This window comes from Falco cherrug, chromosome 1 (genome assembly GCF_023634085.1).
Source record: "Falco cherrug isolate bFalChe1 chromosome 1, bFalChe1.pri, whole genome shotgun sequence".
Classification (NCBI taxonomy): Eukaryota; Metazoa; Chordata; class Aves; order Falconiformes; family Falconidae; genus Falco; species Falco cherrug.
This window is the reverse complement of record NC_073697.1, coordinates 8041853-8064072: the sequence shown is the minus strand read 5'-3', so window position 1 is coordinate 8064072 and position 22220 is coordinate 8041853. Positions and strand designations below refer to the sequence as shown.

Sequence of the window (22220 nt, the reverse complement as noted above, 5' to 3'; positions counted from 1 at the left end):
CCTTGGTAGCACAGGCTAGCTTGACAGGCACGATTCTGCTCATATGATACAGTAGCAACCATCTGACTGAGCAGCTCTGTCATCTCCACATAGCTGCATCTGACCCCTGACTGAGTGATGTTACCATCATCTACCATATGTTCAGTGGTCTTTATATGTCTCTTCCAAGGGGAGGGAAGTAAAACACAGGCACTAGAGTGTTTTGCTTGCACAGCATTTTGGGTTTTTTGGTCCTTTCTCTTTTTCTGGCAGTATTCAATGAATTGAGGAGAATAAAGGTGCGTATCCTTATCATATATAAATAAAAAAAATGAATTGGAATAAGAGAACTAGTTAATATTACCCTCCATGAAAATGTTCCTTGTATAAATATAAAGGATTGAGTTCACCTGTTCTAGAGCACATCAATAACAATTAAACCTGCCTGCCTAACAGGTTTACTGCTGCATTTTTACATGAATTAGAAACTCTGCATCTAGCTTCATATAATTTCAGACTGATGTGTATGGTCAAGAAAACATAATCATAACACAAAATACTACATTCTTCTGCTTTCCAGTTGTCCTTAAATATTTAATGTATTTATTACATACAAAATAATTACATTCCTCTCATCACAGGATCTTGATTAGTCCCAAAAGGATATGGCTGTCTCTTCTTACATAAGGCTTGAATTCATAACCTAGCATATGGAGTACTCCCGCAGGTAAAAGGCTGGGCCCACAATTTGTCCTCCCAAAAGTTTTAATGCTTGCATTAACCAGAGGAAATCTAACTCCAGCTCTGAATGTCTTGAGGAATTTGGCCACACCTATGGCAAAACCCTAACTTAAAGAGTAGAGACTCTGACGAGATGCTTGGCAAACTGAACCTCACTCAGCACCAGTGCCATCGCTTGTAAAGGGTTAGAAGTTGCTAACATACTTAGGTAAACCTCATTTACCTTCTCCTGACACTATTTTAGAAGTAAGTCCCAGACAATGTGGGAATTGTACATAAAAATCAGTATGTTCTTAGCCACTGCTGAAGTACAACATGCATTTGTAAGGCAAGACAACACTTCCTTTTACACACACTACAAATGGTTTAAGTAAGTTTGTGGCACACTTCATTTTGTACCTTTACTTGAGAAGCTGAAAGTGAGGGTTCTGTCAAGGTCTGGATCCTGTAAACTTTTGCTATGAGTTGTTTTGAGCTGACTTGTGCTTCTGGGAAGCACCCATAACTTTCACAGGAAATCAGGAAGACTAAAATTAGAAAGACGATATGTATGCAGATGAGGCTGTTTTAGGGAGCAATTCATTGCTAAGCTATATGGTGGGTTTTTGGCTAGAAAAATGCTCTGGAACATGCCATGCACATATGTTATAGGGCTTTATAGAGGCCTGCAGTGCTTAATTTTTAACAAGCTTCAGGCTAGATGACTATATATTTGTATAGTTACATAGTGCCAGATTAATTGTATGGATTGCATGGGATAAGTGTTGATTGCTTTTTTAATTACATGTCAAATTGAACATAAACCTTGGTGCGTACTCTTCTGTGAGCATGGGGTGCTGTTGTATCTGATCTTACAGATTGGCTGCTTTATTCTTCTTTAAAACATTCCAACATAATGGCCATTTTTTTATGACTAAGTGGACAACCAATGTCTAAATAAACAAACAACTTTATTAATATTAGAAACATATAAAAGGAAATGTTTAAGATCAATGTGATCAAACCTTCTGTCAGCTAACAAAACATGTTTTTTAACTACCTAGTACACTTTGGCAAGCCAAGTGCAAACTAAAGCTAAAGTGAAATCTGTGAAAATTAAGTCTATAAATGGACTGTTATAATTTTTATGTGGTATTGCTCAGGGACCTCGTCATTAGTCTTTATAAAATCTGTATCTGCACATAAACTTTAGATGCTGAAACTACTCATTACCCTTCTAACAAGTGCCTTCTTTCTTCATTTTTTTTTCATGCCACTAAGTTGTCAGAGTTTCTTATTCCTTATTCCTGTTGTACCTGCAGCAAATCTTAGAATTTGGTGTTCCTTTTACATCTCCACAGCAATGTCATTGGGAATGAGATGCCCTTGTTTGCCATCTGTAGCAATGCCTTGCTCAGTCCGCTAAATGGCCCTTCTGTACTCAAGAGTACCTGCAAAATTAAAGAAAGACAATTCATTAATCAGAAATTCAAAAGAAAAATGTTACCTAGCTTCTTTATGATACAGGCCCCAGTTAAATTTTAATACAATGGCCATGCTGTCTTTGTAAGCAAGGAGAAGGTATGCTGTTCCAGTAGAGGAATTTCTTCAGCCAATAAAAAGATTTTGTAGACCCTGGTGACAATACCACATATCAGTGAATGTGAGTGTTAATAGCAGAACTGACCCAGCAAAATTCACCTTATTAACTAAACAAATTGACCACAGTTCTGGATGCATAAGTTTGTAAGTATTATTTATTAGAAAATGGCAAAGGCTACCAATGAGCTGCTGATGTAATTGCTGCTACTGATAAGTATAATCAGGCTGTATCCTACAACTTCCTCCCCTTCCTCATAAAAACAGAAAAAGCAAGGGCAAAAACTGAAAACATGGACTTTTCCACAGAAGACTTCAGCAATTTACTCCTCACTATGAATGCCTGCCAAAGAACAGGAGCTGTATGTGTGCATAATTTTCACAGCCCCTCGCTAAAATAAAAAATAAATAAATTTTAAAAAAGACTTACGAAGACAGACTGCCTTTTGGTGGATTTGAACCCTGATATGTTTTGTCCAATGAAGAGGTCTATTATCAGTAGCCTAAGTAATGACTTAACTATCTTAGTTTCCCATCATGTTTGAATGAAAGGCATCTAATTGTATGAACGGTCATGTACGCCTATTTAAAATCATTAGGTCACTACTATGACACATTTACACTTGGTTGTGTATTCATCATTTCCCCCCCTCAATAATAATGTGGACTTTGGGATGGAAGGCAGGCTTCTGCATAAGCTGCTTAAATGGTTTTTGCCCTTAACAGAAGCCAATCTCTCTAGGAAAACCAACAGGGTAACAGATACAGCTAAAAAAAAATGCCTATTAGCTTGAAACATCGGTTCATTCACTTCGATCCTATGGGGACATCTGTGAATTCATTGCTAAAATCTCCTAGGACAGCTAGCGACCATTTCTGAAACAAACCCAAAACTGAGGTATGCAGTCTGTTTCCCATCACCGCTTAGCAAACACAGGTCTGTTCCTATGGTCAGCTACTACGAATCACTGGCTTGTCAAAACACGGGTTCATTAGCTGTCAAGAGTAGCCTGGAACAGTGTTTTAAGACTGAATAGAATATAAAGTGCCTCAAAAGCTTCATGGAACTGCGATGGAAAGGCAGGTAAGCAGGACGAAGACATACAAGAACGCAGAACAGGAGGAATGCTAGTAGTGGCCTGCTTCTGTTTGTTAACTTTAACTCACTGTATCAACACTAACACTTAAAGAGAGAGAACAGCACCTGAGGTAGACAGACACTTGTGGACAACCTAGAAGACGGTGATTGCAGTGACCCAAGGAAATTACCATAGGAATTCATATCAATGTAAGTGGTATCATGCTACAGAACAAAATGTACATGTAAACACAGCGGCATCTTATAAAGATAATCCCAAGATAAAGTTAAACTGGGAAAAAAACCCCAACCAACAAACAACTGAAATTCGGCTAAATCAGTATTAGATGAAAACTACACGAAAAGTGTCTATGTTAGTGGTATTTCCTATGGGGGAAACAAACAGACAAACCAACCAACCAAGCCAGCTCCTTTTAAAACCAAGACAAGGTTACCAATATTATTAAATTTGTGAAATTAAAGCCACTGGAAAAACTCTTATGGACTTCATGGGATTTAACTATATCACTGCACAGACAAACATAATCTGGTTACCTAAGCGCTTGGTTTGCCAGTGCTGTAGTAAAATACACACAGTACAACTCTGCCCAGTGTGCAAAAGGTCATACCTGTATGGTCAAGAACTGAGTTGGATGTACAGAAGTACTAAAATTATTAGCAGTTGCATTAAGGAGTTCAAATTATTTTCTGACTTTAATTCTACATTTTACATACACTATTTCATTATCTACAATGCCATACATTAGCAGCGCTAAGGCAAGAATACCCATACCTGCGCTCATGAACCGCAGCGTACCAGTGCACAGTCTACTTCCCAACCCTCTAGACAGGTCTTATCCCCAGTCTCCTTGCTACCCTTATTATTGCTGCGATATTATGACCAAGCACTTCACATATCACACCATTTACAAAGACTAAGAAATAACAGTTGACTCTCTTATCAATGAAAAACTGAGCCCCATAACAGCGACTGTGAAGAATATTAACTCTGTCTTAGCCAAAAGAAGCAAATGGATTAATGTAAATTTCACTTTGTGGCTATTCACACTGTATTTTCAAATTTTGAAAAAGAAATTCTGCATAACGTATGCATTCCGCATCCCTTCATTAAAAGACCCTGTGACATAATACTAAAAACTTTTAGGTAGGTCTACATGTAGCACTTCAAATAAGTATGAAATAAAGATGTCTTAAGAAATGTAAGCAGATACTGTTTTGAAATAAGACATCAAGCATTGCATTGACCTCAACAGTAAGCACTTCCAAGCTTTATCAGCTTAAAACTAAATCATCGGTGCATCCTGTATATTAAGCTGGCTTTAAAAATATCCAACATCCATGGAGCTGACTGATTGTTCTATAATTCCAAATTTACTGAGACATTCCTACATTCCTCCGCATGCAGTTTGCCTCCCAATCCGTCCTGAATGTAGCCTGTCTTTATGTGATAACAGATGTTTCTTCAGCTTCAAAATCAATGGAAAATAAACTTCAGCCACGATAATAGCTTGTATCAGAGTTCAACTTCTGTTTGTGAAACTTTGCTCTCATTGTGTTTTTCACTGAGTTCGGTCTCCTCTCCAGAGACTGTAATGAGCAGTGTTTGAAAAGAGAAAAGTGAAGAATGTAACTCTGAGTTGAGGCATTCACCTCCTAATGGAAAAGTCCCCTAGAAGCATCCTGCCTACTTCTCTCTAAAAAAAAAGTAATAAATGTTAGACAATTATTTTGTATGTGGAGTAAAGTAGGTGGCAACTGATCTATCTGCGAAATTCTTAGGACAAAGGTACAATAGTTAGCCATAGTATATCTGACACATTATAATACAGAAGACTACCCTGAAGAAGAAAATATATACTGATGTGGAGAGACGTTGAACATCTAACACCAGTGAGCAAATAGCTTTACAAGATACTACTGCTGGTTTTTTCCTTTTTGCTAGAACAAATCATGTCAGATATTTCAGAGACTGCTATGAACATTAATGCCTATCAACCTTCAAGAATTAGAGGATACGCAAGTAACAATAGATGAGATTGCATTAAAATATAGTGATAATTCATTTTCTAGGTATTCTTCAAATTCTGTTAGGTTAAAAAAACCCTATAAAATTAAATAATTAACAACAACAGAAGCTATAACATATGTAATTAGAAACTCGGTAATACTCCATATATATTTTTTCAGGATTCACTAAGCTCTTCAAGGGAAACAGTGATACACAACTATCACTACTTTGCTCCTCGTATCAAATCTGTATGAATAAAATAGCTGTGCATTAATTCCAGAATCTGGAAAATTCTGACAGTTTTTTTCACAGGTAACCCAGGATGCTCAATTTTCCTTTCACTAATCATACTGCTGTAATTACTCCACTGCCACCTTAGCAATAGTTAGGCTCCCCAATCATGGGTCAGGATCTATGACAGCTGGCTGTCAATTAGTTCAAAATAAGATTCGTTCACACCAAAAGAACCAACAAAAAACGCACATAAAGAACAGCAGAAGAAACATAGTAATGCTAAAATACTTTTCAGGACCCTTTACTAGTCATCATAGCTTTATAGAACATAATGTTTATGCTTTACAGGGACAGACTTTTTGCCTTGGCAAACCAAGGACAGGTGAAGAAGAAACACTGGTAACAGTCATGGTGGAGAAACTGTTTTTTTCTGGTGTTTCTCTGGCAGGTAAATCTAACAGCAGGGTAACAAAATTTGACTGAAGTTGAAACTAGTCTGCGCCAGGACAGGAAGACATTTGCTTGTTGTATTTGAGGTAGCAGATCATGAGTGCCTCTGTCATCTAATGATGATGTTCTGGCATCAAAGGTGCCTGCAGCTGCACTGGGACCTTAACTTCCTTGGCACTTTGTATCTGGACTTGTCTGAGGAGTATGTTAACAAGGGGGCAACCAGCCAATGTTTCTCCAGTTCAGAACCTACATGTTTTCAGTCGTTTCTATCTCCTAGGTTTGGAAATGTTCTAATCCAAGTATACTTAGCATATTTAGTATTTGTATTATACTATTTCTAATGTATTTGTCTATTTCCTAGTATTCAAATTCTTCTCAAGTCAGTCTTTCAAACAATTCCATTTCTTTGGGACAGGTTTCTGGGACTCCGCTTGGTTTCCAGTTCTTACCTGGGGATCAAAAATTGCCACCGTTTTGCTGCACTAGATCCAAGCCAAGGCTCACAGAAGTAAATAGAGGTATCCCAGCCAAGCCCAGGTGGCAATACAATCTCTTAAGAAAGCATCCAGAGCAGGACAGAAGGCTAGAAACGCTTGTGGTAGCCACACCGATTCCTGAAAGCATTCTTTCCAGAATATAGCAGAACACCACGTTAATGCAGTGGAAAACCACCTGCTTTCAAATAAATGTCTAGATTTATTTAGTCAGTCTGTATGAATTTAAAGGTAAGATCTTGATAGAAACATGGGTAAAAGTACTTTGCACCTTTTACTACTTGTTTCTGTTTTCCGAACTCATATTTACAATACAAAGGAAGTTAAGAGAGCATAGTAAGATGTTGTGGAAAATCTAAATTAAACTCACGAGGGAAGGAAACCCAGAGTTAAGAGTGCAACTCCTGTCTTTTTCTGACCTGCAACAGAGCAGAGCTGTGCCCTGTGACAATCCAAACATACAATTCTGTGATAAAAACTGTTGTCAACACAATCAAGCTGTAACTTGTTAAGATAAAAGGAATTTTTTAATAGTGTTTACTTATACATATATTAAATAGAGCCTGCTGGGTTAAGAGAAATAGTAGTAGTATTTTAATTGCAGGTCTTTAACTGGCAAGAACTTCATCCTGTTTCCTCACAGAGGTAGTCATTACTGAACTGGCTCAGAGGCCAGAAGATTAAATACCTAACCCATACACAGTGTGTTGAAAACACAGAGCTTTATGTAAATGCTAAGTATCATTAATGTTATTTTCCACTGGGTTGAGTCTCTTGCACCATCTACCAGCCTTTGTGCAAACAACTGAGGTTTTCAACTTTTGTGACTGAATTTACATAATGTATTATTCTTAAGGCTGATGTTACTACGCAGGGATGCTTCAGCACCACAGAGTTACGTGGAATAACCACGTTTCTCAAGTCCAAAGTACTCCCTGACTCACACTCTGGCTGCAGGGAGAGTGGCTGGGCCCAGCCTGCACTCCCTAGGCCGTTACACGTCTGTAGAGTGGCTCTTCAGCATCACCTGATGCGACAGTCAGTTTTGCTTGGGAACACATTCCCAAGATGAGAGGAACAGAAGGGCTAAATTCTGCCCAGGTCTTTGTTTTCTCTGCAGGTAAGTGTCATCCTACTGAGGTGACCTACACGTACCCACTCTCTCCTTGAAAATAAGAAAGTCTTGTTAGTGTTTCTCCTCAGGTAACTGAGCAAACTCACTGCCAGGCATGAGTTGTACAACAAGATACATAGTAAAGCCACCTAATGCACTGCCACTGCCACATGCACAAGGAGTAATTCTAGTGGACAAGCCTACTGTTAGCAACCATCCCGCTTTCTGACGGCAAAAAACGGAAGGCTGTATTTACCCTAAGCACTGAAGTGCACCAAGCACTCCCTTGAGCTACCTTCAAGCCGGGCTGCAGTGTCACCTCAGTGGCACGCCTGCGTTCACTCAGGCGGGCAGCAAAACCACCTCGGAGCAGACGCGTCGCTTATCTCAGCACCCGCCGAAAGGGCGCCGCACGACGTGGCTGCACCCCGGCGGCCAGCACCGCCGGCCTTCGACCTCTTCCCCTCCGCGGCGCGGCCCGGCCCGGCCCGGCCCGCGGGTCTAACGCGCCAGCCCGCCGCCCCCGGCGCACGGCCCCCTCCCGCGCCCTGCTGCTGCTGCTATAGCAGGCGGCGGGGCCCGCCCGCTCCCCTGAGGCGAAGCCACGCCCCCTCACCCCGCCGCCTTCTCCCCCTCACGTTCCCGCCAACGCCACCTGGCCGCGGGGCGGGGGGGGGGAGGGGGCGCGTGTGTGTGAGGGGGCGCGCAGGCGCACTGGCGGCGGCGGCGGTTCTCGCGAGCGGAGGGGCCGTTGGGCTGGCGGGGCGTGTCCGCACCCAATTCGCCCGCGGGGCGCGAGCCTGCCGGGGGCGGTGCCGCCCAGCCCGGGCACCAATGGGGAGCGGCGGGCGGGGGCGCGGCGGCCGCCTCGCGTCTCTCCGGGGGCGGGGCGGGGCCGTTGGGGGGGCGGGGCCGTTAGGCGGGCGGGCGGGCGGGCGGGCGCTGGCCTGGTAGTGATGGCGGACGATGGGGATGGGAGGCTAAGGACTGAGGGGAGCAGCGACGGCGGCCTAGGGGGCGGGGGCGCAGGGGAGCCGCCGGCCGGCGCGGCGGCGGTGGCGGCGGCCGTGGGCGGCGAGATGCTGCTGAACGTGGGGCTCCTGGCGCTGGCGCTGCTGGCGGCCTACCGGCTGTACCTGCGCTGGGGGACGCGGAGCGGGCCGGGGGGCGCGGCTCGGCAGAGCCAGGCCGCCGCTCTGCCGCGGATGAAGCGGCGGGATTTCTCCCTGGAGCAGCTGCGCGAGTTCGACGGGGCCCGCAACCCCCGCATCCTCCTGGCTGTCAACGGCAAAGTCTTCGACGTGACCAAAGGCAGCAAGTTCTACGGGCCCGGTGAGACGCCGGGGCCGCGGGGCGGGGGGGCGTCCCTCGGCGGCCGCCGCCGCGCCGGGCGGGGGCCCCGCGCCCCCCCTCAGCTGCCCGCTGCCTTTCGGGCGGCGCCGGCGGGAGGCGGGGGCGGCGCCGGGGGAGCTGCTGCGGCGGGCGTGCTATGCAGCCGGGGGCTCCGTGCTGCCGGCGCCCGGGCCTCCCCCCGCCGCCCTGCGGGCCGGTGGGCTTCGGGGAGGCCTGGCTTGCGGCTCGGCGCGGCGGCCTTAGGCGGGCCCCGGGGTTTATCTCGGGCGGCCAGCCCCCCGCGCTCGCCGCCCGCTCGGCTGACAGATAGGGGCTACCTGGGGGGTGTCCGGTGGGAATCGGCCGCGCAAACCGCGACCTGGCCCCGGTGGCTGCGGTGCACAGCCCCTGCTGGGCCGGCCGGCCTGCGGCCTGGGGGGGCTTGCGAACAGGTGATGCGTGACGGCGCTGGGCTCCCTTCAGGCGTCCCCCGCGCATCCGTGTATCCAGTTGCTTAGATATGGATGTGCCATGTCGATAATGCTTCTTTCTTTTTTTTTTTCCCTTCTGTCTTTTCTAGTAGGTTTCCCAAGTGCAGCTGAGCAATGCTTCCTTCGTTCTAGCTCTTACGGTTCAGGAAAGAGAAAAACAAGCTGGTTACTTACTTAGGTGCAAATGCCATATTGAATATGAATTTTAATCAGAATAGAGGCAGACAGGGAGAGCTCGGGGACTGCTGTGTTGCCACCATCGAGGAGAGTGCAGAAATCAACCCGCTCTCTTAAAACAATAGACAGCACAGTTCTTTGTAGCAGAAATGCACCAAAGGTTCAGCGAATCTTCAGAGGTTCGGAAAAGTACGCTTTAAAAGCAATGTTTAGCTATTCACATTGTAGATGTGAAACTGCAGCGTAATCTCTTGTAATAAACAGTGTTCTTAATAATGAGGCGGGTAAACTTACTGGTGAGCACTGTGTTCACATCTGATGGCAAAGGAAATGAGGGTGATGACTGCTGATAATTTTCTTCCTTAAACAATGGTGGTTTGGAAAATATGATCTAATCAAATTATGCAGGAGTTTTCATAGTAGGTATGGCAAGTGTCTTTGTGCAAGGGATGGAGGAGAGAGAGGATACTTCCCCCCCTTGAAAATAGTTGAAGTTAAGTTATTATTTTTAAGTAATCTTAGATTAAAAAAAAAAAAAAATACAGAACTGACATGTTAGAAGTCTTTGGTTCTTACCAGGGAAGTGACAAACAGTTGTGCAGTAGAACTGCGCTAGTATTTTGTAACTCCTGTTACCCTCCAGGTTTGTGATTCCAGCTCTGCTGCTAGTTGCAGAAATCAAAACTGGCATAAATGAATCAAATTGCTTTTCTGACTGGGTACTGGAAAACAACAATAGAATCTAAGCTACCTTTGCCATGCCTTATTTTGTTTATTGAGTGGTAAAGCTGAGAAATTGCAGTCTGGTGGGCTCCATCTTTCATGATACTGAATCAGGCTAGTTCTTTTGTCTCTCACTTTTTAGGGGTTTTTAAGCTGAGACATAAGTGCTGATATAAAGTGCAGGTAATGCATATGCTACGTGAAACTTAAAACACCAGTAAGTTGACAGATTGCTTCATAAATTACTCTGTGAAATAATACTAAGCCATAATCTAAACAGTCACTTTAGCTCTTTTGTGTATCAAATATAAACTAAATTTTAGACCCTCCATTGTAGATGTCATCACTGATTCACATCGTCATCCTCTGGAGGTCTATTTTTGTGAGGAAGCCAAAGCTTTATGTTCTGGGACCTCAGTCTGTTTTTTTTGATAACTGGCAGCAGCTGGTTTCCCTAAAGCAGTGCTTCCAGCTTTTTGTGAAGAGGGACAAAGGCTTCCCCCCACCTGCCGTCCCTCCCTGTAGTGAAAGATTACCTTTTTATAACATACTGACATCATCTTTGTCTGTCATATCTCTGTTACTTGGGCCACACACATGAGGATAGTGATGCTTAGCCTGTGCATTATCAGCTGTGTGTTTTCTGCCGAAGGTGTTGATTTTAGAATCGTGCTGATGGGGTTTCCCTGTAGAGATGCATGTCAGGGAATGTTTTCTTGTGACTGTATTGTGGCTGAAGAGAAAAAAAGGCTCGTAGGTGGTGTGCAGGCCTTAAAAGATCTGAGAAGACTTAGGTGGAAAAGTCTTCTACAGCTGATTGAGACCTTTTCAGAAAGACTTCAGTCAGAGTAGCCAGTTGTTCACAGTGGTTTTTTAGGTAACTATGCCTCATAGCTGGAGTATAGCAAGAGAAGCGCAGAGCATACCAACAAAGCCGTGGCTAAATTTTGTTTAACAGAAGAAACAGTTGAGGGCACTGGCTTTGCTGATATTGCAGGTTAGGACAGTGAGCCTTTTGTACTTTGTTGAGGTACTGATGCGAAATACTGCTTCAGCTTTTAAGGCAGCAAAAAGCATTGGCTGAGGGCTCACTATCAAATCTTAAGTATGTCTTGACTGCTGGGTTAACGTTGAATAATGTGGCTGCCTCAGAATGTCTTCCGATGTCTTAAAATAAAGGTGGGTTGGTTTTTTTCCTTCAGTGTAGTTTGGATGCAGAGTTGTTCCTTATTTCTCTACTTACAGCAGAAGGCTAAAAATGCACAGAATTGCCATCTAGTCCAGATTTTTGTCCAGCAGTTGAGATGCCATTAAAATTCACAGTAAGCTTCTGATTTTATTAGACGCTCTCCTGTGTTGTAAGTTTCCATCCACTGAATCCTGTTATGCTTTGGTCTGTTTCATTGGAGAGCCCTTTAAACACATACAGTTAAGATATTTTTAAAAATTGATAGACTGTTGAGGTCATCCTTTCAAACAGTCATGACTGCAAACATCAATTTCTAGAATATTTAATCAAAATGTTTTCCACATTTTTTGGTTTTTCTCTTGCTGTCTTCTTTAAGCTTTCCAGTTTATCTCATTGGTATCCTATCAGTCTTTGGTTATGTCTGATGCATTTTAGCTAAGAGCAAGAAAAGGTTATATCACATCTTTTACTATCTGTCCCTCTTTGAACTCTTAATTTAAAACCTTACTTGCCAAGTTCTTTTCCAAAATGCAGCTTACTGGGATAGTCCTGTGTTCTGCAAGTATACCCTTTGTTTCGAGACTTCACCTTTAGTTGTATTAAATATCATCTTTGTGCCCAAATGAGTAAGTGTCCTAGAATGCTTTGCTTGGTTATTACCTTTAATTAATTACCTTTTCCTTTATCACACACAAACTGTAAAAGAAATAGTAAACAATTAGTGGCTCACTATTAAAAATACCATATAACCAGAATTTCAAAGCAGCTGTTTTGGGGCGATTTCCCCATCTGTAATCACATCTCATCACTTCGATGATTAATACCTTTAACGTGTACTGGGTTGAATGAGAGATAGTTTTTACTGTTTCATTTATCACAACCTTTAATGTCATGTTTGTTTGTATCAAGATTCCTGGTAACGGCCAATAGAAGGACATAGCAAGAGTTAAAGCAATGTTAGCAAATCCTAATATTTAGCATTTAAATTGGCATGCCAAGATAATGCTGTAAACAGGTTGTAATTAACTTATCAAATACTTTGTGCAGTTATGAAATATTTGTGGCTTTGAGCATGACAAAGCAAGATTATATGCAGTCCAGTGTATACAAATGTTCCACATCACTTCTTGGTTCTTAATGTTTAATGATTTTTAAAAAATCAATTTCCTGACTTTCCTTTGCTGCAATACGTTGTCACTGTCAACTCATTTCTCATCCCACTCTTGTCTTTCAGCGTGTCGTGAAGATTTCTCCTTTCCAGTTTGCAGAGAGGAATAGATTAGGTGGTAGTTCCTTCCACAAAAATTTCCATCATAGTTCATTTTTCATGAGGGGAAAATTACCTTTATTTGATGTTGCAAATCCAGTTAAGAACTGTTGAGTTCTGATGTTAAATACTTCAGAAAATTCTCTAATAAAACAGCTGTCATTTTTTGCCATCAGTTCTGTAAAAATAATCTGATGCTATTGCACTTCCTTTGGAACAGAGTGCTGTAAACTTCGTTGCGTCTCTGTTTAAAAGACGGCACCGATGTTTTTCAGTACATCCTTTATGAGGGTATGGTTAGAGTGGAATGTTGCAGGAGGGGCATCATATATGTTGTATCTGGAGAATTCTGTTAAGGGTGGCCTTATCTTAAGAACACAACAGGCCAAGGGTTTACAGATAATACAGAGGATAAGACTGGTGGGAAACAAGTACTTTCTGTAAGGTGTGTGCCTTGTCTGTGTTTTGATGTTTGTCAGCTCTTTGGTGTCTGTGTAATGGTGCTGTCTCTCACCCCAGAACTCCGCTTTTCAGAGAAACAGCATTTCTGGATAAAGAAGCTAAGCTCCTACCAGAAGTAGCGGCTCTGAAAAGGTGTATACGTGCAGATTGGCGAGAGGTTGTTTCCATACTTCTGATTAAAGAGAATAGTGCCTTGGCCTTCAGGATGAAGGAAGGGGTTGTTCTAAGCCCTCAGTCCATGTTCACGGAGAGCAGGGGCGAGTCAAGTGGGTTTGTGCAGGAAGATGCATCACTATCTCCTCCTCTGCTTCTGCTTTGTGTGTCTGTCAGCTCGCTCTTTGTCTTTTTTTCTTTTTTCCTTTTTTAATAACCTGATTATATTCTTTAAAACTTCAACAGCTGTGTGTTTGATAAAAGGTCCGTGTAAACCCTTAGTTCCAATTTAAACTATTCAGGTTCCAGTCACCTGAGATTTGAGGGACCTGATCAAGCATGTATGCTCAGAGCAAGATATGTTAGGATGTGATAGTAGCATCGTTGTTAGTGACGTATAGATGTTATATCCAGTGCATGCACAGCAGTGTAGTTTCATTTCATTTAGTCAAAAAACCTGGCCTGCATTGCTTGCCTTAATTATGAAATAAACTTGTGTCCAGAGCATTTCTCACTAAAGCAAGATGTGGGATCCATGTCTTCCTCAAGTGTGGAGCTGTGTTCTAGCAATCTCCTGACTACTGAACTACAGGCTCTCCTGGAAGCGCTCGTTGTCTGCCCCTGTAGTTGAAATTGGGTCATTAATTCTTGCACTTTTTTTCACCGAGTTAAAAAGGAAGCAAGCAAAAGAGAGAGCGAGGCCCTCTGGTCTTGTGCCTGAGAAGCCAGGTTTAGACCTTTCTTTCTAAGCACTTCCCATCTTAGTATGTAGGCTTTGTAGATCACTTTCCTAAGAACGCTTACTTTCCATGCAAGTTGTAACTTAAAATTGACCCACATCTTTCCTTTCATGTAAATCTGGAGCAGTAAAGTTAAAATTATGTCACCTTGAATTCCCAGTGATAAATGTTATTAGAAAGCTTCTGCTTTCAAGCTGCATCTCAGAACGGCTTTGTCCAATTTGTAGCTTTTTCATTCCCTCATAAAAGATGCAACACTGAACAGACAGGTGTCAGGATTCAGGTAGAAAGTTTTAAACAGTCAGTGGAGATTTTGCTTCATTTGGAGTGGAAAAGGTAGACAAAGTGGTAGGGTAGTGCAGCTGCCAATAATTTTGTGTTCTGTCTCTCTTTGTTCCTCTAACTTACATTAAAAGAGAAGTTTGTCTTCATTCTTAATCAAGAAATGTTGTCCCCGAATTTCTAAGCTTCAGACAAAACGGGGTTTTATTTCCAGCGGCTGCATGGAGCCCACAGATGCAAAGAACATCTGGTATGCTTTGCATATTTGGTGATTGCTTGCAAGTGCCTTTTGACCATTTGAAGAAACCAAAGCTGGTTTAAAACTGAACCTTGTTACCCTGCGTGGCTTCTTCAGGGAACTTGTATGGGCCTTGTGAGACAATACAGTTCTGAGATTGCAAATCGCTTCATTAGATGTAAAGTCCACAGGCAGCTGCAGTCCCTGTGCTGACAGTTGGAGCAATCCAAAGTTCAGTATACACTGTTCACCTTTGTGACAAGTCTTGGAGCAGTAGTCTGGGATGTTCTGCAAAGCGAGTATGGAACTGAAGTGGTCAGACAGCTGTTTCAGTAAAACAGGAATACCTACTCGAAAGCTGAACGCCAGCATAGGTTTTGCTGGGGGAAACTATTGGCCAAACCAGCTGAAAACTGAAACATGCTGTTCCGAGATCCAGTTTAGCCTGTTTGGAGCAAGTGACTAGAAGCAGTGCTTCCAAATAAAAACTCAGCTTGGACAGCCTCTTATCTCAAATTTTTAAATACAGTGCTTTAACATTAAATGTATTTTTCCTTGCCTGCTGTTGGTTTAGGGTGTCTGCAAAGAGAAATTACATCTTCATTTAATAATCAAAACAGGGCTAGGGGATGCAGAAATCCTGAGTGCAGGAATTGGAAAGGTCTTTTCACTGGCAGAGAAGACGTGGATTTTGCCAGTTCTCAAACTACCCAGTTCATTTGTGAACAGAGATGAATGTCAGGCTGGAACAAGATGTCAGATTCTTCGAGGCAGCCAGATTTTTAACTGGATTCTGAAAGAAAGTGAGGATCTGCAGGTGATGGGTAGCAACGTTTTGCATGTGTTCTAGCTCAGAGAAGGGCATACTTTATGCAAGATAGAGTTGTAAGGTACGTGAGGACTTTATCTGGGGGGGCTGGGAAGGCAGGGTATAAACGTAGTGGTATAGATGTGGAGATAGGTAGGCAAATACGTAGTCTTGATAACTGTTTGGCCTCAGCGCAAAAATATTCAGAGGCTCTGAAACAAAGTGTTTTTATATGTGAAAGCAATGATGGGAAGAAAAACATTCTCCAAGGAACAAAGTTTTCTTTCGTGTAAGGCCTGTAGCCAAGCAACATGTAGCAGGCGTGTTTTAATGGGTTTTGACACTTCCCCTGACTTTCCTTTTGTTGTTTCGAGATGGCAAGTAAGAGTGGGAGGAGAAGTTTTTAAAGAAATATTTGACTATGAAATAGCTAATTTGGGGGTACAGCAAAAGAAAACCACTAAAATTTTGTGATGGGGGTCTTGAAAAATCAGTTTGGTACACATACCTATGCTAATAGCATCTCCTTTTGCCATCTCTTCAGTGTGTATATCCTGTCGTGGTACAATCAATTATTTAGAGCAGGAGCCAGTCTAAATAGGTAGGCAGACAAAAGGAAAGAAAAGAAGGACTATGGGTAGGGCTTGCAGAGTAAATTGCATCTGGTCATGAAAGAACTCTGTGGGAGTTATGTCTGGGTTTGCACTAATGTCTCTACCTCCAAATCATACTCTTCAAGGGTATTTTTTCTGCAGGGTTCTCTATGCTGGCACCTTCCTGGATGCTTCTGCAAGCACAGCAAAATCTGATAGGCAAAATACCTTTTTAAGACTGTTGCACTGGTATTTATATGAAAACAAATATTAGACTAGGGCTTATAGCAAGACCCCAGACCTGTATATTCTGTATTAATATAAAGTACTGTGCTTAATCTCTGTGTAAAAGTATCTGAATGGAAGCTTTAAATCTTGAAGTAGATTGCTCGTGCTGAGATATTTGAACTTTTGCTTTAGCCACACTGCAGCTAAGGTGAAGCCAGGCTTGTGACTTTTTTTTTAAAGAATCGTAATTCAGTATTTGTCTTTTAGTAAAGTATTAAAGAATGAGGCGTGTTTCTAAGTTACATTTGCAGAGCTGGAATTTGAGATGCTGTCTACCAAGTCCAAAGGCTGGGTTTTACTAGTTAGCGTTCTGTTGAGTGCTTGGGCTGGGCTTGATTGTTTCTTTTTGACTCCTTAATGCTTCTGTAGCAAACATGATGGAATGCTAACATTTAAATTCAATTTTAGAAAAGAAAAAAAAATTATTGGTATAATAGCATCTGACATTACAATATATTTGCAGAAATTTTGCATCCATTAATCTTAATGCAAACTGATACATTCTGGAAGCATTCATGCTTTCCACTGTATATGTTGTTGAGATACAGGGATGTTCAGGGCTTGATACTGATAAATATAATGTAATTCTCTTTTTAATAGAAATAATTGGAATCAAGCTGGTAGACCAGGAGGTGGCATCTCAGCAGGTGCTGTAAAACTCCATAAACCACGAAATGCAGGGTAGAAGGGAAAGGGGAACAGTGTGCTTCTCTGACTCTGGTTAGCCAGAATTTTGAAAATGCGTTCTGCAAATAGCTAGTAGGGTTTATGGAAATACTTGTTTTAAACACTTCAGAGAAAGAAAATGGGGACAAAATACTGTCGATGGCAGGTAGAGTAGCGGCTTATAATTGCTGTTAAGGATTTACTGATTGTGTGTGGTCTTTGTAAGAGCTGTTTACAGCTCCTGTGTTCTTCCTTCAGAACATCAAAACCTAGATCCTTTGAATGATAGCTATTTTGGAATGAAGCAAGAATCTTTGTTTGAAGAGGCTCTATGTTATGTTGCAAAAGACAGCCATTGCTACCTCTTGCCCTGTTTTATGGAACTGACCGAGCATGCAAAATGCAGAGATTAAATATTTGAGTATAGGATTGATTTCAGTCTCTGAATCCCGTTTTTCAAATAAACATCTAATTCAGGATGCAGATAGGGAAGAATGGAGTTCACAAGCCCTCTTGACTTTGTTTCAAGTAGCATAAAGGTAGTCCTTGATCCCAGAGGTAGTTACTGTGAATGCCATACCTGGAGCTATCTGAAAGGACGAGCATGGAGATGCTGTTAATCATTGTGGTTCTCTCTTATGGCCAGATTTGCACAGTGCAAGCCTGCAGTTGATAGTTCTTTCTGTGATGTCTACTTCTTGTGAAATTTTGCTTTTAAATCGGTTGGTTTATTTCCAGAGAGACAAGGGAATTGTCTTTGGCACACAAGACACCCTTCTGTTCTCAGGTTTGACTGTAAGCAACTTACAATGCCAAGCACTCTGGGGTGGAGAGATGACAGCAATTCTGGTGAGGACGTAGTTTCTTCTAATCCATATGGTACTCGGGTTCCCTGCCTCAGGAGTTCTTCCTGCTGCATTCAGCCTGTGTCTCAACCATGAAGTCAATGCCCGGCAAGAGCAGATAGGTGTGGTGGCTGGAGCCAGCGGCCTGGGAGGAAACCAGCCTCTCTGAATGATTTCCTGTGGCTCGTCCTGGTGCAGAAGAGGTCTGAGGTGCTACAGCAGGCAATAGAGGGGTTGAAGGACAGTGTGTTGCCACTTGCTTGTGTTCATTCTTGCCCATGGGTGCTGCCTTTTCTTCAGGCTGATGGCCACTGTCGTCTTCTGAGAGGTAAGCCAGAGAAGGGTTCTGGCCTATTTATCTTCAAGTAGTGACCACTCTTTAGAATGCCTTGGGCATTTCCCTGTTGCTTAGCTGCTGCAGTTAGTGCAGAAATTTTTAAAGCGTTTCTTTTTTTGTTTTCTTTTTCATTGAGCTGAATTAAGGTATTTGGGTTTAGGTCAAGAAAATCAAAGATAACGATATTCTTGAAGTTCTTTAGATAAAAATTTGGGAAAGCCAGTTACCGGCCTCGTCCTGAAAGTTGTTGGTTTGCAAATCGTCCAGTTCTCCTTGTAATATTTTACAGTCATTGCTCAAAATTTGATTGGCATATTTGTGCTGCTTTGCATCAGTCACAAAGCAAGTAGTTGCTTTACGTTCTTAACATAAAGATTTGTGCAGTTTTCAAGAACAGTACAGGATAGGTGTATGGGTGATTTGCTGCCCAAAATAAATGAGGTTGTTTCCGCAGAAGAAATGTGTCAAAAGACACACTGTAGTGTGTAGAAAGTTGTGGTGGTTCTGTAAGTGAAGTGAAATTATTAATTAGCACTCCAGTTTCTATTTATTGATAAAATTCAACAGGTATCTAATTAAGATGTCTATATAATTTGCTTCTATTCATGCCTGACTTGTAAATATATTCTGTTTTGCTTAATAGTAGTGTGTTTCTTTTGAATTCCAGCCTCCAGTCCCTTTGGAATTTACATCAACTGACAGGGATTTCTCCAGATATCCCTTCAAAGCTATTTTCCTGGTTCTGCTTCTCTCTGCAGACTTTATCTCCTAGTGACGCTTAAGACTGAATTGCAGTGCTGCTGAATGTTGAACAGCTATGGCATTGAAACTGCTGCTGTTCCCACCACTGCTGAAGTTTAATGTATGGCTTTGGCAGAGTGTATAAAGAACTGAGATTGGTCACTATAAACAAAGGTTTGAAGGTCTCGATTTTGTCTTTTTGTTTTCAGAGGGTCCATATGGAATATTTGCTGGCAGAGATGCCTCCAGGGGACTAGCAACTTTCTGTCTAGATAAAGATGCACTCAGAGATGAATATGATGACCTATCGGACTTAAATGCTGTACAGATGGAAAGTGTAAGAGAGTGGGAAATGCAATTTAAAGGTAAATTCCCCAATTAGCAGCACATCTTTGCCTTAAGGAAATGCTTTTAATCAAAATGACTGATGTGGGCTTGGGGCAGCTTTTGACGAGATGTTGATGGTAAAGTTAATAATGCAGCGTAACTTTCTTAGGAAAATAAGGGGGATTCAGGCTTTTTTTCCATAGGGAGGATTCCACTATAGCTTCTTGAACCTTTCGGTTTTATGCAAGACAGCTGTTCTCATCTCAGCTCTTCAGTGCAGAATTTCATTCTCTGATCTCAGTGTAGCCTAGCTGATGGAGTTCCTGCTGGCGGGTTGTTGGCTTTGGATGCCATGGAATTATGATTAGGACTATGAGTTGTTTTGGCATAAAGGGTTGAACAAGTTTGTCTTGAAATAATTTCTCAAAAGTATGGAAGTATGCCTCTGGAGGGAGGGGGGCATTTTTCACATTGATTGAAATCAAAACAGGCTAAGGGAATTTGTGCCAGTTCTAATAGCAGCATTTTCAGGCATTGTGTGATAAAGCTTGCCTGATGAGCTGTGGGAGAATTTAAAGTAGTCACGGTAGAGAAAGTAGTGAGCAGCGATGGCAGCAAGATTGTTTTGAGGCTGAGCTTGCTGATAAGTTGCCGTCAATTTCAGCAATTGAGGTTTAGTACCTTGGTGTGTAGGAGAAGAATTGAATTTGCAGTAGTGCAGGCTAACTAGCAAATGCAGCTGTATTTGATTGTAATGGAATCATAACTCTCTTTCAGAAAAATATGACTACGTAGGTAGACTCCTAAAACCAGGGGAAGAACCGTCAGAATACACAGATGAGGAAGATACCAAGGATCACACTAAACAGGAATGAACTTTGTAAACAACCAAAGTCAGGGGCCTTCGGAACTGCAACCTCTTATTCCCCATCACAGAATGTCCTGCATCTTTGGGTACAGTTCATCTGCTGCGAAAAACATTCAACAGGTTTTGTACAAGGAAAATAATATACTCACAAATGAAGATTTGAATACAAGACGTTATCTGTGCTGCCAAACTTTTTGTTGCAGTTTATTTGTGATGTCTGGTTAGGCTTTGTTAGTGAAGAGGGGCCAGGAATTTAAAGTCAAAAACGCTATTCCTTTTTATCAGTAAGTTGAAGCCTTCAAATAGTATATATTACAAGCTCTCCAAAAGACGTGAGTCTTTCAAGCTCAGCGGAAGGTTTGAATCTTGTTTCATGTGTCTTCAGCATTAAAAAAAAAGATGTACTCATATGCATCAGTATCAGTAGGTTAGACTACTGAAACTGGTGTTAAAATGTGAATTTCCACCTTTTTTTTTTTTTTTTTTTTTTTTTTTTTTTTTTTTGCGGGCGTTAATAGCCCTGGCAGAATACTTCAGTTCTCTAAGAGAAAGTCCGTGTAGATTAGGATGGGGGTAAAATTCGTCCTTTTCTCAAAAGGATTGGGTAAAACTTTTCTCTGCAACAACTATGATCTGAAGCCTGCCTCTCCCCCCTTTTCCCATCCTCTAAATCAAATCAGATATTAATTGTGCCTTATTTCGCTTACATAGACTTGAATTGTTTTAAGGGACAGCCCCAAATTTGTGGTTTCATAGTCACTACAAGCAGCATTGAGACTAAAGTTCGAATGTTCTGTTGACTGGAAAACCTTGATGTCATTCTGTGTATAGAATGTAAAAGAGGAATACTCAGTGTTACTGCCATATGTTAATACTACATATACTTAAATTAGCATTGTGATGGCCAAATGCATACTCCCGTGCTTCTTTTTAGGTAATGACAAACACACAAAAAAAGTCACCCTTCCTCCTCTTCCAGAAGCTGCCTAACTTTTGGGAGCGTAGCCTTCACCCCCGTGTAGAGTGAAGGGGCGTGCGCGCGTGTGTATGTGTGCGTGTCTGTCTGAATGCAAGACTTGGGAGGGATTGTTTCTGCAGATATTGTAAATACGAATACCATTTTAATAAAGCATGTACAATACCAAATGTGCTGTCAGACTTTATGTAGAAGCTGTTAGGCAGCTCTGGAGTATGATGGAATAGAAAGTAACGGGAAGAACTCTTGGATGTGAAACATCCACCGCTATTAATCCTGTTCCCAGTCCTTGTGGTGCCTTTTCTCCTTTCAAGTCCCAGCTGTTGAAGAATCTTGAAGAATTACTCAGGTAAGCCGTATTTAAGAGAATAAACCTATGCCAGTGGCATTTGGGGGAGGGGGGGGAAGTGATGTAAATAAAGGAGAGAAGCATTTTAGGAAACATGTAACGTACTGTGAAAGGAATGTGCCTTGTGGCACTGATAGGACAAGAATGCTGGAGATGTGTACGCGGGTATCGCTCAACATATTGTAGAAATTTCACCGTCTGTTCTGCTAAATTCATAATGGTGATGCTACTCGGTTTGCGACTTGCAGCTCTATGGCTTACACCCATACCTGTGTTTGCAGATTTCACCTGTGGTAAGTAACAGATTTCTATAGTGTGCATTCTGTTGAACGGTATAAACTGTGAAATTCAAGGGACGACTACTTTTTTTTATTACTATTTGACTGAACGAGATTTATATTGATGTAAACCAAACAAATAAACAAAAATCCTCCGTTGAATCGTGTAACTCCCGTGTCCTGGAAGGCAAGTTGAATTCTTCTGTGTATCCAAGCCTGGAATAGGGTAATCGCAGAAGCAGTAACGAAACGAGCCATTTCTCCACAGAAGTTAGGTTACGCCTGCAGGTTCTTGTACAGGCTGAACAACCACCCAGCCCGGTGTGTGGCTGTTCGCCTGCTGCCCGTAATTCGGTGAAGCACTGGCCTCTGCTCGGGTCACAGCCATGT

The 22220-nt window shown here is 42.1% G+C and overlaps 1 protein-coding gene and 1 long non-coding RNA gene across 2 annotated transcripts; one reads left to right on the top strand and one right to left on the bottom strand.

Moving 5' to 3' along the window:
- Window positions 1-593: 593 nt before the first annotated feature.
- On the bottom strand, window positions 594-8146 carry LOC114016597 (uncharacterized). The gene is made up of 3 exons (XR_003561127.2): window positions 7957-8146; window positions 6542-6717; window positions 594-2150 (listed from the first exon to the last, which is right to left on the bottom strand). It is a non-coding gene; the product is annotated as an uncharacterized LOC114016597 (long non-coding RNA).
- A 494-nt stretch (window positions 8147-8640) lies between these two features.
- On the top strand, window positions 8641-21373 carry PGRMC2 (progesterone receptor membrane component 2). Its single transcript, XM_055708835.1, has 3 exons — window positions 8641-9032; window positions 19242-19397; window positions 20137-21373. The coding sequence occupies exons 1-3, from the start codon at window positions 8657-8659 to the stop codon at window positions 20232-20234; spliced, it is 630 nt and encodes a 209-aa protein (XP_055564810.1). The 5' UTR covers window positions 8641-8656; the 3' UTR covers window positions 20235-21373.
- Window positions 21374-22220: the final 847 nt, after the last annotated feature.

What these genes read in the sequence shown, in the direction of transcription:
- PGRMC2 (XM_055708835.1), top strand. Translation starts at nt 8,657, where the DNA reads ATGGCGGACGATGGGGATGGGAGGCTAAGGACTGAGGGGAGCAGCGAC. An exon ending in CAGCAAGTTCTACGGGCCCG is followed by an intron (nt 9,033 to 19,241) that starts GTGAGACGCCGG and finishes TTTTGTTTTCAG; the next exon opens with AGGGTCCATATGGAATATTT. An exon ending in GTGGGAAATGCAATTTAAAG is followed by an intron (nt 19,398 to 20,136) that starts GTAAATTCCCCA and finishes ACTCTCTTTCAG; the next exon opens with AAAAATATGACTACGTAGGT.